General features: G+C 43.8%; 1 protein-coding gene across 6 annotated transcripts in view; it reads left to right on the top strand.

Moving 5' to 3' along the window:
• TJP1 (tight junction protein 1) overlaps nucleotides 1-15,800 on the top strand; it is a 707,329-nt gene that overhangs the window by 385,989 nt on the left and 305,540 nt on the right. For all 6 annotated transcript variants that reach the window (XM_086958396.1, XM_086958395.1, XM_086958394.1 and 3 more), the window contains exons 10-12: nucleotides 5,690-5,795; nucleotides 11,958-12,108; nucleotides 14,220-14,328. In XM_086958396.1, the coding sequence (XP_086814522.1) occupies nucleotides 5,690-5,795; nucleotides 11,958-12,108; nucleotides 14,220-14,328 (366 nt within the window). The remainder of the gene's footprint in view (nucleotides 1-5,689; nucleotides 5,796-11,957; nucleotides 12,109-14,219; nucleotides 14,329-15,800) is intronic.

Below are 15,800 nucleotides of genomic sequence, written 5' to 3'. Positions count from 1 at the left end.
TGAGTGTGTACAACAAATGCTTTGCACTGCCCTCTGATACTGCCTTGCTGCTCAATCAAGATATCACTTTAGAGAGTAAGGTTATATCTAACTTTAACCTCTGCCATACCTCTGGAGACTGGGGACTCTATACACACTGTACCTTACTTTGGTCCAGTATATATATAGAGCCACTTTCTTACAATGGTAGATCAGCGGTGGGATACAAACTTGCATTTGTTGGACTACTTGGTTACCATCTGATCACACGACAGAACTCATAAATTGCCTTTAGAATTCTGAAATTGGTCTTTTCCAAAAATACTAAAAGTCTGGTAGGGCCTTGCTTAAGTCCCATTAGAATTTTTGAAAAATAAGTCACTACAAGCTAGGCTAGAGAGTTAAAACTGTCAGGTTAGAATGTCTCAAAAGAACCCAGCTGTTAGTGAAGATAATGTAAACATGGTAGAGGAACTCAACCTCACACCTTACTTGCACTTGGACTCAAGGAATTGAGGACCCTATGTAAAGTTAAAAGAATTGCTGTAGGTCTGCATCCAACCAAACAAGGGCTCCAGGAGCTCCGGGCTGAATATGCAAAAGACCACCCCTCTGAGCAGGGTGACAGGCTTAGCCCCCAATACCAATAGCAAGGATAGAGAGCAATCTTATGATCCTAAAATCCCCAAAGGGATTGTCCCTAAATTTGAGAAGGGTGATGACATCACCAAGTGGTTCACAGCCTTTGAGAGGGCTTGTGATATCAGAAAACTAAAGAAACCCCTCTGGAGGGCACTTCTCTGGGAACTGTTCTCTGGTAACTGAAACGACAGGGTTCTGACCCTCTCTGGGCCAGATGCAGGGTCCTATGACCTCATGAAGAAAACTCTGATTGAGGGATTTGGACTCACTACTGAGGAGTATAGGATCAGATTCAGGGGGGCTCACAAAACCCAGACCCAATCCTGGATAGATTTTGTAGACTACTCAGTAAAGACACTGGATGGTTGGTTAACTGGACACAATGTGCATGATTTTACTGGACTTCATAATTTGTTTATGAAGGAACACATTTTGAGTAATTGCACAAATGAAAAGTTGCATCAGCATTTGGTAGACCTAGGTCTAATTTCTCGCCAAGAATTGGGAAAGAGGGCAGACCACTGAGTCAAGACTAGGGTGATAAGGACAGCCACTGGGGGTGGCCAAAAGAAGGTGGTCACAAAACCTCCCCAGTGCAAAGGTGGTGAGATTCCCCCAGATAAAAAGTCTGAGTCTTCCAAAGGGCCCCAAAAACCTGTACATGTGGGTGGGTCCCAAACTACTCCCTATGTGCCTCAGCCCTATAGTGGAAGAAACTGTGATCTTAACAAGGCCTATTGTAACAACTGTAAGAAGTTGGGACATTTAACTGTAGAAAGAAACTGCCCCTACAATAAAGCCCCTAAGGCACCCAATACAGCTACTCTAGGGACAGTAAATCTACAGATGGGATCAGAGGAGTGCCCAGAGCAAATCTGGGAATACACTCAAGCTAGTCTAGTCTCCTTGGCGGAAATTAAGGTTGCCAATGTAGCTGGTTGGCCACCCAACTGTAACAAGTATCTGCAATACCCCTCCATTAATGGAACTAGAGTAGAAGTCCTGAGGGATACAGGTGCCAGCATCACTATGGTAAAGGAAAAGCTGGTTTCCTCAGAGCAATACCTGATTGGGAAAACTTACCCAGTCACCAATGCTGACAGCATTACCACCCAACGCACTCTGGCTATGGTGACATTAGGGTGGAGGGAGGTTACTGGCCTGAAACTGGTAGTGGTCTCTTCACAATTCCCAGCTGACTGTCTGCTTGGAAATGATCTGGAAACCTCAGCCTGGGCTGAGGTTGAGCAAGTAACCCATGCAACCATGCTGGGTTTCCCTAGACTGGTGTGTGTTCAAACCAGAGCACAGAGCAAAAAAGAAGGTTGAACAAGTAAGGTTGGAGCCTGAAAGTATGGCCCAACCAACCAAAGGAAAAAAACAAGGAGCCTGGGGAACCAGTTTCTACACAGTCAGCCTCTCAGGACCCCTCTCTTCAGGGAGAGGACTTGGAGACCCTGGAGGGAACTGAGCCCCAGGAACTTGAGCCTTACCAGGCTGGACTCCTGGGCCCCGGGGGACCCACTAGGGAAGAGCTGTGCCAGGGTCAGCGAGACTGTCCCACTCTTGAAAGCCTGAGGCAGCAAGCTGCTGCAGAAGAAAAGGGAGATGTCAGTGGTACCCACAGAGCTTATTGGGAAGAGGGATTACTGTATGCTGAGGCGAGAAACCCCAATCCTGGAGCTACCAGGAGGGTGGTAGTGCCACATAAGTACAAGGAGTTCCTCCTAACTTTAGCTCATGACATCCCCCTAGCTGGACACCTGGGGCAAACCAAAACCTGGAAAAGGCTAGTTAGCCACTTCTACTGGCCTCAGATGAACTAAAAGGTGAAGGAGTTTGTGAGCTCATGTGTTACCTGTCAGGCCCAGTGGCAAGACAGGTGGCACACCAAAGGCCCCCCTGATACCACTGCCAGTGGTGGGGGTGCCCTTTGAAACGGTAGGTGTGGACATTGTGGGTCCACTGGAGCCTCCCACAGCCTCAGGGAACAAATACATTCTAGTAGTAGTGGATCATGCTACTAGGTACCCTGAAGCAATTCCCCTTAGGGTGACTACAGCTCCTGCAGTAGCCAAGGCCCTCCTGGGTGTCTTCACCAGGGTAGGGTTTCTTAAGGAGGTGGTTTCAGACAGAGGTACCAACTTCATGTCTGCTTACCTGAAACACATGTGGAAGGGGTGTGGGGTGCAGTACAAGTTCACTACCCCATACCACCCACAAACCAATGGTCTTGTGGAGAGGTTCAACAAGACATTGAAAGGTATGATCATGGGGCTCCCTGAAAGTCTCAAAAGGAGATGGGATGTCCTGTGGCCATGCCTGCTTTTCACTTATAGGGAAGTGCCACAGAAGGGAGTGGGGTTTTCACCCTTTGAACTTCTGTTTGGTCATCCTGTAAGGGGACCACTTTGTCTGGTGAATGAGGGTTGGGAGAGACCTCTCCAAGAACGCCAAGCAAGACATTTTGTACTATGTGCTTGGCCTAAGGTCTAGAATGGCTGAGTACATGGACAAGGCATCCAAGAATCTTGAGGCCAGCCAGGAGCTGCAGAAGGTATGACCAAAAAGCTGCCATGGTTGAATTTCAACCTGGGCAACGGGTGTGGGTTTTGGAGGCAGTGGCGCCAAGGGCTCTCCAAGACAGATGGAGTGGCCCTTACCCTATCCTGGAGAAAAAGAGTGAGGTCACTTACCTAGTGGACCTGGGCACCAGCAGGACACCCAAAAGGGTTATCCATGTGAACCACCTGAAACTCTAGAATGACAGGGCTGACCTCACCATGCTGATGGTGACTGATGAGGAACAGGAAGCAGAGAATGAACCTCTCCCTGATCTCCTCTCTTATAGCCCTACAGATGGGTCAGTGGATGGAGTGGTCTTTTCAGACACCCTCTCTCCCCAACAGCAGGACTGACTGCAAGCAAGTCTTGCAACAGTTTGCTAGCATCTTTTCCTTGACCCCTGGTCTGACCAGCTGATGTACCCATGATGTGGACACTGGTGACAGTAAACCTGTTAAAAACAAAATCTATTGACAATCAGACCGAGTCAAGGAAAGCATCAACGCTGAAGTCAGCAAGATGCTGGAGCTAGGGGTGATTGAACCTCTGAGCGCCCCTGGGCTAGCCCAGTGGTTCTAGTCTCCAAACCTCATCAACAGTTCCAATATTATCTTACTTAGATAAATTACACATGGACATCCTTTTCTATTTCTTACTAACTCCATCATAACCCTCCATGGCAAAAAAATCTGGAGATGGAGGCGATGCCCATGTACATTATCGTCCTAAGGAGGAGTCCCCTACCTCTCGACCACAGAGACTTCTTCTAAGACAAAAACATAGTGCAAACATCCAAGCCCAACACCAGATGGCAATCTATGCATAAGTATACGAATCTACAGCTCTACATGCCAAGAAAAGATACATACAGGTAAGTAGCATTTTCCTTATATTCTATTAGGACAGCAGACAGAACGAGTATGGTATATTCTTTGCATAACTCCTGGTGTGCAGTAACTGTATAATTTTTAAGCAGAAGACGTTGAAACCTGTTGTGGTAAATTTCGGTCTTTCTGTACTTTTTTTGTTGAGGGCTAAATTCAGGAAAGGCATGTGCTTCTGAACTCGCATCTCAGGATGTAATAAGTTTCAGCACTGACTACTATAGCTCACATGTTAAAATCCAAAAAACTAAGCTTTAACAAAAACAGATGGTAGTCAAAAACTGTTTTGAAACAAACTAAGAAGTTAGCAGTAAAAAAATAAATGTTGATACAGGTTAAAAATGTTGCACTTGGTTCCCTAGCCACACTATGGATCCAAGCTGCATCTACTCCCAAAAATGTGGATTGCTGTCATATCTGTGGTTAATGTCAAAACACTCACCAAGGTTTTAAGTCCTGGAAATTCTTTTGAAATCTACTGACTTCAAAGTACAATTTTTAGCATGAAAGAAAATTAGTTGATGATTATTCCAATATTCCATAGTGTGAACGCCTCAAAAGACCAAGAGAAGAAATCGATCCTATCCAGGGTCTTCGGCCTGTGCTGGTCCAATCACTCTAACACACAGGGGAAGGTGGCAGAGTACTGTAGTGCTGATGCTCCATATACTCCTGAGCATGAATTAGACTGTGAAGGTGGATATTGCAGCATAGTCATTGTCTTTTCATGGCGTCTATTTGTGAGACGTCTGTGCATTTTTTTCTGTACAATAATTTATTATGTTGGTTGTCATTCACTTTCTTCCTCCTTTGTAGTTCAGTGTTTGGTTGGTCAATGCTCAAATTTGTGAATTCTAAAATGTTATTGTTCTCGAAACTGCTGTGTTTTCTCAAGTGTTTAGAAACTTGGATTCTTAGTCTTTTTCTCCTGACTGGGTGTAACTTACTTACCATTGGAAATTCGGAATAATGCCCAGAAGGTGGTGGGTTGGAGTTTAGAGATGGGGAGAGGGTCTATGGAAGGGAAGTCATATGTACTGACAGAAAAATCATTGTGAGTTAGACCCATATCGTGAAAGGTATTTGGAAGTACTCATTGACAGTTTAACCACCATATTTTAAAGTTAGATAATTTGTGATTTAAAGTATTGTATTGTCATGGTTATGTGTCTTGCAATGTTTGCAATAGCTTAATTGTTTGTGCCATGTAAAAAAAAATCTTAAAGAAATATAGTGTATAGCTATATCAAACAAAGTTTGTATCTATTAGTGACAATAATGACAAATCTGAGCTCAGATGAAGCCCGTCCACAGCAATACTATTTCCCTGCACACCTTTAAAACATTTTGTCACTTGTGTCCTTCAGATCATGCTGTTAGTTTTCATCTGCCCTCTCTTGTTGTAGAAACATAATGGAGAGTAAGCGAAAGTAGTGAGGTGATTGAGTTGATGGAACTCGCCCTTGAATAAACCCCAAAAATGGCTCTACAAGGATTTGCTTTGTGTTAGCAACTCATATTCTCAATGTATTTTAAGCGGTGGTTGTTTACTTCCATTTTCATTAGAATGAATGATGTGAGTTGCTCACTTTGATTTCGCATTTTCTTGGTCTTAATAGAGCCAAAACCAGTGTATGCCCAACCTGGACAACCTGATGTGGACCTTCCAGTCAGTCCAACTGATGGGCCTTTACATAATTCAGATCATGAAGATGGGATGCTCAGGTATTTTATTTTAAATTTGTATTATCACCTTTTTTCTTTTAAATGTGCAAGAGGTGTGTACTCAGATTCATCATTTTTACAGGTGATTTTTTTCCTAATTGTTTGTACTGTGGACAATCTTAATGGGATGAGATAGTTTAATTACATGTATACTGTGAAACAGTGCATCAAAATAATTGTTTGGGCATTGGTTGTTAAGAGAAATACGTGTCCGAGGCATATGAGCTGCAGATTGTACACTATGCATAGATTGCCATGTTGTGTTAGGCTCAGATGTTTGCATGTTGTTTTCGTCTTTGAAAAAAGTCTTGCAGTCACGAGGTTGGTGACTCCTCCTTCAGTCGACAGTTCACATGGGCTACGGCTCCATCGTTTTTTTCCGCCATCTGGTTCGGATGTGACTTCCTGCGTGCCGGATCGGTATTGTTATCGAACCCCCTTCGACTCGCAATCACACTTATCCAATGGTATTGTCTCGATCGCGTGCCTTCGACGCTCACCCTCGACAATTTGTGATTAAACTTCGATGCCTGCAATCCTCGACGCGGGCCGTTGGGCCTACCCGTGCTGATCCAAGACCTGGAACACCCTCCCCACCCACCTACGACTCACCCAGCTAGCTCGACTCCGCGACATGCAGCGAGTCACAGGTTCCATTCCGGACATCTTCCATCCAGGTCCCGATAACCTTCTGGTGCCAGAACAAGACATTCCGGACTCCGAAGTAGACCTCTCCGACGCGGAAGATGACATCTCCAACGCCGAAGATGACAACATCCCGGCTCAAAGGGACGCGAGTACTGAAACTCCAACCAATTCCATACCAATCGCTCCAGTAACACCTTCGCCTTCGAGCTCAGGTTCACACCGTACAAAAACTTCCAATGTCCCGCCCCCTGGCCCGGCACCGAAAGACAAAGAAAAGCCATCCGGTACTGAAAAACCACCTTCGACACCGAAAGCTCAGTCGTCCGAGTTGCCACGCCCTCTTTCACCGGCACTGGGAAAACAATCAGCACCGAAATCTACAAAAGATTCCTCGGCACCGAAGCAGCCCGATAAAACATCGGCACCTAAGCGGCCGGATAAAGCACCGGCACCGAAGCAGCCGTATAAGCCACTGGCACCGAAACAGCCGGATAAAACCTCTGGCCCGAAGCACACAGACAAAACTTCTGCACCGGAACACACAGAAAAGACTTTGGCACCTAAAACGTCAGAGCCAAGACCATTAAAGGACAAGGTACTGAAAGCTTTGGAACCAGGCAAGAATGCTGTACTGGGCAATGTTCCAAAATATCCAAAAACAGTTTCCAAAAGGAAATCTTTGATGCCAAGCAAACCTATCGATCCCGAAGAGCTCTTCTTTCCCGATCCAAAACAAACTACAGTCTTTATTCACCCAATGACTGGTCACATAGTCACCAAGCTTCATACAAAGAGGAAATCAGAACATTTGCCACAGGCTCCAGTTCCTCCAAAGAAGATTCATATAGCTACTAACACTTCACCACCACCACCTTCACCTCCACCACCACTTTACCCTAATTTAATCATTTCGCCTCCACACTCTCCACAATCAGAGGATAGTGACAATTCACATGGGGACGAGCAACTGGATGAATACGTAATGCAATTAGATCCTGATGATTCACCACAAGAACCAGACCCATGGCATGATTGCAATACTGATCTAACCAATGATCTGGATTTCTACCCCTCAAAACCATCCCCACCAGATGACAATGTGGGTTTTGCCCAGCTAATCAATAGGGCAGCTACTTACCAGAAGGTCAAACTTCATTGAGACCCTGTAGAAGAGGATTATCTATTGGAGACTTTTGCTCAACCACAAAAATCTACTCATGTCTTACCCATGTTACAAGGCCTTCTTAGATACGCTCCTGGGGTGTTTAAAGACCCAGTTAGAGCTAGGGTTCTTAACCCCACAGTAGACAAAAAATACAAATCAGCTCCCACTGACCCTATATACATCAAGGACCAACTTCTCTTAGATTCACAAGTGGTTGCAAATGCACGCAAAAGGCCAAACTCCCAAGGGGCAGGTGTCACACCACCTCCTGACAAAGAATCTAAATTATTAGACATGTCAGGTAAACGTATGGCATCTCAAGCTAAAAATTCATGGAGAGTAACAAACACACAAGCCCTTCTAGCAAGATACGATAGGGCCCACTATGATGAGCTAGAAAAGCTCATTCAACATCTACCTCAAGAATAGAAGGACAAAGCCAATGACCTTATACAAGAAGGGATACTCATAACCAATACTTCCATCAAATGTGCGCTTGAAGCAGCAGACACCGCGTCACGTGCAATAAATACCTGTGTTTTGCTACACATACACGCCTGGCTCAGGGTATCTAGGTTTAAACAAGAGGTACAAAATACCATCCTAAATCAACCATTTGATCAAAAATTATGACACAGAGTGCCTCTTTGGCCCTGCAGTCCACGCATCTTTAGAAAAGATCAAAAAAGACACAGAGACCGCAAAGACTATGGGAGCCTTACAGTCACCATCTACCACAGGCTCCTTTCGTTGCTCCTTTTATAGAGCAGGTTCCAAAACAAATTAATCAACACCCGTCCTCATCCTATAAAAGTCCCATTCAGGGCTCCTTTTTTAGGGGTTACAATAGAGGAGGCTACAGAGGTAACAACAATAAGGTTAGAGGCAGAGGTAATAACATCTGCAACTCCCTTAATAACAAACATTGACTACCCAACGCTTCCCTCGATCATCCCACTCCTGTCGTGGGACGCCTCTCACAGTTCCTACCTGTCTGGAATTCCATCACAACAGACCAGTTGGTAAGACAGATTATCCAGTATGGTTATTGCCTGGAACTCACTTCTACACCCCCCAACATTCCTCCAAGACAACGTCCAATGTTATTAGAACACCTGACTCCTCCACAAACAGGATGTCTTAGCAATGTTACAAAAGGATGCAATAGAGCCAGTTCCTCTGCTTCATCAGGGCGCAGCAGTCTATTCCCTTTATTTTCTAATCCCAAAAAAGGACGGCTCTATCAGGCCAATACTGGACATTAGACCTCTCAACTTTTACATTCAATCAGACCACTTCCACATAGTCACTTTATAAGTGCTTCCACTACCACAGCAAGGCGACTTTCTCTCCACTCTAGATTTAAAGGACTCCTACTTCCGCATTCCCATACATCCCGCTCACAGGAAATATCTCTGGTTTGTGGAAGATGGTAAACACTACCAATTCAAAGTGCTCCCATTCGGAGTTACTACAGCACCCAGGGTTTTCACCAAATGCCTCACAGTGGTTGAAGCCCATCTCAGTAGACAACAAATTCATGTCTTCCCTTACCTAGGCGATTGGCTCATAAAAGCAAACTCCCACAACAGTTGTGTTCAACACACACTCCGGACAATACAGTTGCTTCACAATCTGAGATTCACAACAAACCTATGCAAATTCCATCTCCAACTGTCCACAATGCAACAGTATCTAGGGGCTACAGTGAATACTTCCACAGCCCAAGCATATCCCAACCCCGTCATGATAAATGCTATAAAAATCCTAGTTCAAACATTTCAACCACAACACTCACTGCCAGCCAGAGTGTTCATGCAGCTAATAGGAATAATGGCCGCTTGCATTTTTCTCGTTCCTCATGCAAGATTGCAAATGCGTCCATTAGAGTGTCTAGCACGTCAGTGGAACCAGGCTTAAGGTCAACTAACAGATCTGGTGAACCTTTCCAAAGGGCGGTCGTTCCTCGAGCCAGTCACACAGATAGTGCTAACGGCTGCATCGCTCACCGGCTGGGCAGCAGATCTCTAAAACCATACTGTTCAAGGTTTATGGACTTCTCAACAAAAACAATTCCACATCAACTACCTGGAATTGTCGGCAATCTCTCTAGCGTTGGAGTCTTTTGAACCACAACTGCTAGGCAAAGCTGTCCTAATCTGTACAGACAACATGACTGCAATGTATTACATACAAAAACGGGGGGGCACACTCTCTCCTGTTATTCCATTTAGCACAGAGCATCTGGAGATGGGCCATTCCACGGAAGATATACCTCCTAGCAGAACACCTACCAGGAGTACACAATCAAATAGCGGATCTGCTCAACCATCAAACACAACAGATCCACGAATGGGAACTACATCCTCAAGTACTTCTTCCATTCTTGTGGGAACATCCAGACATAGATCTGTTCGCCACACACCAAAACGCAAAATGCTCAAGCTTCGCATCCAGGTATCCACACCTATTGTACAAAGGCAATGCGCTATGGATGAATTAGTCAGGCAAATTTGCCTATGCTTTTCCGCCTCTCCCACTCGTTCTATTACTAGTGAGGAAACTCCAACAGCATTCTCTCACAATGATCCTAGTTGCTCCAACATGGGCAAAGCAACCATGGTTCACAACTCGGTTGGAACTATTAGTAGTGCCACATCAAAAACTGCACCTCCCACCCAAGCTTCTCACTCAGAACCATGGAGAAATAAGACACCCATATCCCAATCTGCTCAACCTTGTGATCTGGCTCTTGAAATCATAGAGTTCATCTACCTTAATCTTCCGCCATACTGTATGAACGTTATCAAAGAAGCTAGACTCCCCACAACAAGGGCATGCTAAGCAGCAAAATGGAAGAGGTTTGTCATTTATTGCTCACACAACAAAATTGACCCACTGGATGCTTCCATTTAAAACATCATCTGTTACCTTTTGCATTTACAACAATGTAGCCTAGCTTATACATCTATAAGATTACATCCAGCTGCCATAGCGGCCTACCTACAAAACAGACTACATTTGTCTTTGTTTAGAGTTCCCACAATCAAAGCTTTTATGGAAGGACTTAAAAGAAAAATTCCATTAAGAGCTCGACCCTCTCCAGTGTGGAATCTCAATATAGTCCTTACCAGACTAATGGGTCTTCCATTTGAACCTTTACACAAATGTGAACTACAGTTCCTTACTTGGAAAGTAGCATTTTTAGTCGCCATCACATCTCTCAGAAGAGTGAGCGAACTCCAGGCATTAACCATACAAGGACCATTTTTACAAATTCATCATAAGAAAGTGGCTCTTACGCAAAGTGGTATCTGCCTTCCATCTAAACCAGTCTGTTGAACTACCAGTATTCTTCCCTCAACCAGACTCAGTGGCAGAAAGAGCTCTACACACCCTAGATGTTAAGAGCATCACGTTACTACATTGAAAGAACGAAATCCTTTAGGAAAACCAAATAACTTTTCGTAGCTTTCTCCGCACCTCATACGGGCTATCCTATATCCAACACAGGAATTGCAAGGTGGTTTGTAAAATGCACACAAATATGCTACATAAAAGCCACACGCACGTTAACCATTCCCCCTAAAGCTCATTCTACACGTAAACTAGGGGCATCTATGGCATTTTTAGGGAACATCCCCATAGAGGACGTATGTAAAGCAGCAACTTGGGACACACCACACCTTCATAAAACACTATTGTGTAGATGTGCTAGCAAAACAACGAGCTAGTGTGGGCCAGGCTGTATTAAAAACACTTTTTCAAACTACTGCAACAGATACAGGTAGCCACCGCAAAGGAGGATACTGCTATACAGGCTATGCATAGTGTACAATCTGCAGCTCATATGCCTAAAACGGAAAATGCTACTTACCAGTATGCATCTGTTCTTGGCATGTAGAGCTGCAGAGTTGTACACACCCACACTCCTCCCAGGATACCTCTATCTGATCCAGTATTATCTTAATTAGATACATCACTCATGGACATCTTCATATTTCTCACTACTCCATCTAACCTACTGGCAAAAACAATCTAACGATGGAGCCGAAGCCCAGGCGCACTGTCGACCAAAGGAGGAGTCATCAACCTCGTGGCTACAAGACTTCTTTGAAGACAAAAACATCAAAACCCATCACCAGATTGCGATCTATACATAGTGTTCAACTCTGCAGCTCTACATTCCAAGAACAGATGCATACTGGTAAGTAGCATTTTCCTTCTTTTCTTATTTCTCTGATAAAAATGGGTGCATTGTTGGAATGTAATAGTCTTGTGTTGGTTGAACATTCAGAAGGGTTTCTTTTCACCATTGGATGACAAATTATTATCTAATTCATTTTTAGGCCAAGCATGAAGCTGGTGAAGTTCAGAAAAGGGGATAGTGTTGGTTTGCGGTTAGCTGGTGGTAACGATGTAGGAATTTTTGTGGCTGGAGTTTTGGAGGACAGTCCAGCAGCAAAAGAAGGATTAGAAGAAGGTGATCAAATTCTGAGAGTAAGTCTTTGAATTTAGTTGATTACAATATCTATTTATTTCAATAATAATGCCTGTTGTTATGTGTATTACTGAGAAAAGGTTGAATTGAGATTCTGCATTAAAAGCATGCATTTTTCCTTTATGGGATTTTGATTCACAACTGTTAGAATATGCCCCATTGTCATAGAGAATCTTGGAGCCATTCTTTTTATTTATTTGTTTAAGCAGAAATCACAGTAGTCCTGTACATTACTCATACTGGCTCTTTCCAGTACTCATCCTGGGGATATCACTGCCACACAGTAGCTGGAATGGTATGTATTTGTTATAAAAGGCATTGCACTCCTGCGCTGTACAAAAACAACTGCATCATAGATGCAGAAATCCATCCATGTGCATTTGTGCTCCCTTACCATTTTCTTTTTTCCTGCCAAACAACTTGGATCCAAAATCAGCTTTTCTGGCACTCATCTAATTACTTAGGTGTACCCGAGCCATGATACTCATGCAGTTATCACACGCTACCCTTTCTCTACTCGCCACAGAGTGGGGTGGGATCACCAGTTCCTGCTCACCCATCCCACAGAGCGCATGTGGGGAGATCTTGCATGAACAGAGTGCATCACAGCTATTTATGGATGCATTGAGGTGGGGGTACTAGTTTTCTCTACATTTTGCTCCCTTTGAGCCCTCGGGCTGTTTTTTTTTATAACCATATGTTTGTTTTCCAAGAGAAAAAACCTAAGCGCACAATAAGTAGTTCCACGTTGTCTGTGAGACAAATGCATTTCCAGATAAATAAACCCGGATCATACACACAGTCCATGATACTCCCACCACTTGTCCCAGATCTTGTCATACTTTTGTGGGCATCCTCGTGCCTTATAAATAGGTTGCTCTTAGTGAGCACATCAGTCCACTCCCTTCCTCCACTCCCTCAGCAAGGGGGGGACCGGACACTTCAGTGATGTGCAGTTTCTTACTTGGCTACCAACGTAGCCACTCAAATAAAGGACTGCACCATCCTCCGCCTACCAAGCTCCTCTAGCTAACCTAGTAATGCAGTCCTTTGGGCGAGGGCAATTGGACGTTTCAGAACCAAGGAAAGTTCCCTCTCATTCATGCCCAGAACTGGGCATGGATGAGGGGGAACAGCCAATCAGGCCCAGACCCCACGTGGAAGAAGTTGGCTTGCAGTAGGAACCTAGCCTGGAGAGCCATACCTGTTCTAAACAGTCACTAGGAGGTCAGGTAAGCGAGGTGCAAGTAGTTAAGTTGGATCTTGCAGCCACAATCGCTGTTGATCAGATTTTGCCCACCCCATGCAAGCACTGAGGCACTGCGGGTCCTTCCTAGATTCTCACGATCCATCCTACCCTAATCTGCCATCTCCATCTTCCCCTCATATCCGGTTAGATCTTTGTCTCGCAGTTGGCGCCTACTGCCACTCACCAATGCTGCCTACTGTATGTGCTCCTTATTTTTTCTAGCTGTCCATTTTTTTAATTGGGGCATTGAATGTTTGCGCATGTGTAAGTGTAAACATGTGTTGTGAGTATGCAGTTGTGTGTTCTTGTGAATGATGTGCATGTAAAAGTGGCCGAGTATACTTGCATTTGTTCTTCTGAATCGATGCATCTAAGTATACACTTGTGGGTGCCTCAGTATGGCAGCATAGTTGACTGCGCAGACCAATGTGTTGGCTTTTCCTGGAATAGTAGTGCCGAGCTATGGCATAGTTGATAAACCGTTGCCACTTCCGGGAATAATCTATGACATGGTGGGCTTGCTTAGCAATTTTCTGGCTTTCTCTGGCGAAATCCCAAATAGAAGCATGGAAATCAATTTTGAAGAACCACAAGAGGCTACAAGTTATACCAGTGCTCGAGAATAAAGGTACATGTATGTAATACATGCATTCAATACATTCATCTTTAGTTACATTTGTGCTGGCTTTCTTTCCTTAAAGTATTTATATTAATTGAAAAGCTGTAAGCACGCAACCTAGAAGGTGAGAAACGAATTTTTGGAAAATAATTATTAAAGTAGTGCTCTTTTTAAATTTAATTATAAGACATGAGATGCATATGATGCTTTCATTTATATTGTAAATAATACTTTTTTCCTAGGTAAACAATGTAGATTTCACAAACATCATCAGGGAGGAAGCAGTACTTTTTCTGCTTGATCTCCCAAAAGGAGAAGAGGTGACTATACTTGCACAGAAAAAGAGGGATGGTGAGTACTTAAATTTGCTCTTGTATGCAGTTTTGTTTGTTTACAAAGGCTGTTTCCCTGGCATGTCGCTCTCTGCTGGGTCATTTCGTTTTTTACAGACCTGTTTTGCTTATTTGGTGGAGGTGAACGAGAGGCTGGGTCCATGATGTGGAACCAGAAGAAGTAAGTACAAGACTGGAGAGATTGTCAATAAATTTACTTTTTTATGTGAGGTTTGTTTTACTGTGCATCATAAAAGAATGACTAAATACTTGAAGATACCTTTTAATTTATTTTAATTTAGCTTAATTCACATTTTAGGGATGGTATTAAATATAAATGATATGACTTATTTATTTTCAAATGTTATTTAGTACTAGGGTCAGACCTTTTCTTTGGGTCCTGTTGCAGGGATTCTGCTCAGAAACAGAATGTAGGAACTCAGTCAACATACCACCTCACTTGCCCTCATTACCTTACCAGAGAAATTAGTGAATTGGCACCTCAGAAGACAAGACTCTCGACCAACCTAGGGATCGCGTTAACAGGAAACACCTTTTTGTTTTCTCATTCGTACTTGTACACAAAGAGGCTTTCACATGAGTTTCTCACTGCCCCATTCATTATGCTGCATCTCAAATTAGTCATCACACTCCTAATGTGTGCTCCTTTCAACCTTCTGCATAGTTGTACCTGGAGGCTCCTAACTGCTCACAATTTCTCCAGTTTGAATCACTATTACACATCGTGACAGTTAGCTACAGACATTATCAGTCCAGTCCCTCCACACGTTCTTCTTCCCTGACAAGGAGTTATGCATTCTTTCCTCCGAAAAAGGGTTTTAACCTTCTATGTGAGGCAGGTCATCACGCTTCCATTGTTAATTTCTTACCAACATCCCTGTAAGTAATGCCTTGTGGAAACAGGGGTGCAACCGGCGCTACATCATAGTAATGTGACTGTCTTAAAAGGCCTAGACCTATGTGGCACACCTGGGGAGGGGGGCAGTTGGGGAAGGGTGTTTGCAGGTGAAATGGCATACAAATACATGTGCAGAGCTGAGACCAAATATTGTGTTATTCTCACAACCTGAAGGGAATGATGCCATAGGCAATATTTGATGCTATACCTGTATACTTGACTTGTATATCACATAACCTGGTTGTAATTTTGCATACAGGGCCGTGACTTCTAGGCCCCCTTCTCATTGTATGTAAAATCAATAACATTTGTTAAAAAATAATAATAATATTCTGACTGCATTGGGTGTCTTAAATTTACATTTTGACGATCACAGTAATAGTGGAGCGCAATTCCTATGTCAGGAATTAGCTGCCCTCCAGGTAGAGCTCAAATACACTCACCCCACACATCAGTTGGGTCACATACTAGATCCTATTTTCTCCAACTGTTCAGAGTTGGAGGTTGAAGCCCCAATCGCAGTCCCTTGGTCCGATCACCATCTTGTGGCATTCTTTATTTTATTAGCCAAA

Source organism: Lissotriton vulgaris, chromosome 2_1 (genome assembly GCF_964263255.1).
Source record: "Lissotriton vulgaris chromosome 2_1, aLisVul1.2, whole genome shotgun sequence".
Classification (NCBI taxonomy): Eukaryota; Metazoa; Chordata; class Amphibia; order Caudata; family Salamandridae; genus Lissotriton; species Lissotriton vulgaris.
This window is presented reverse-complemented; position numbering and strand designations above follow the sequence as displayed.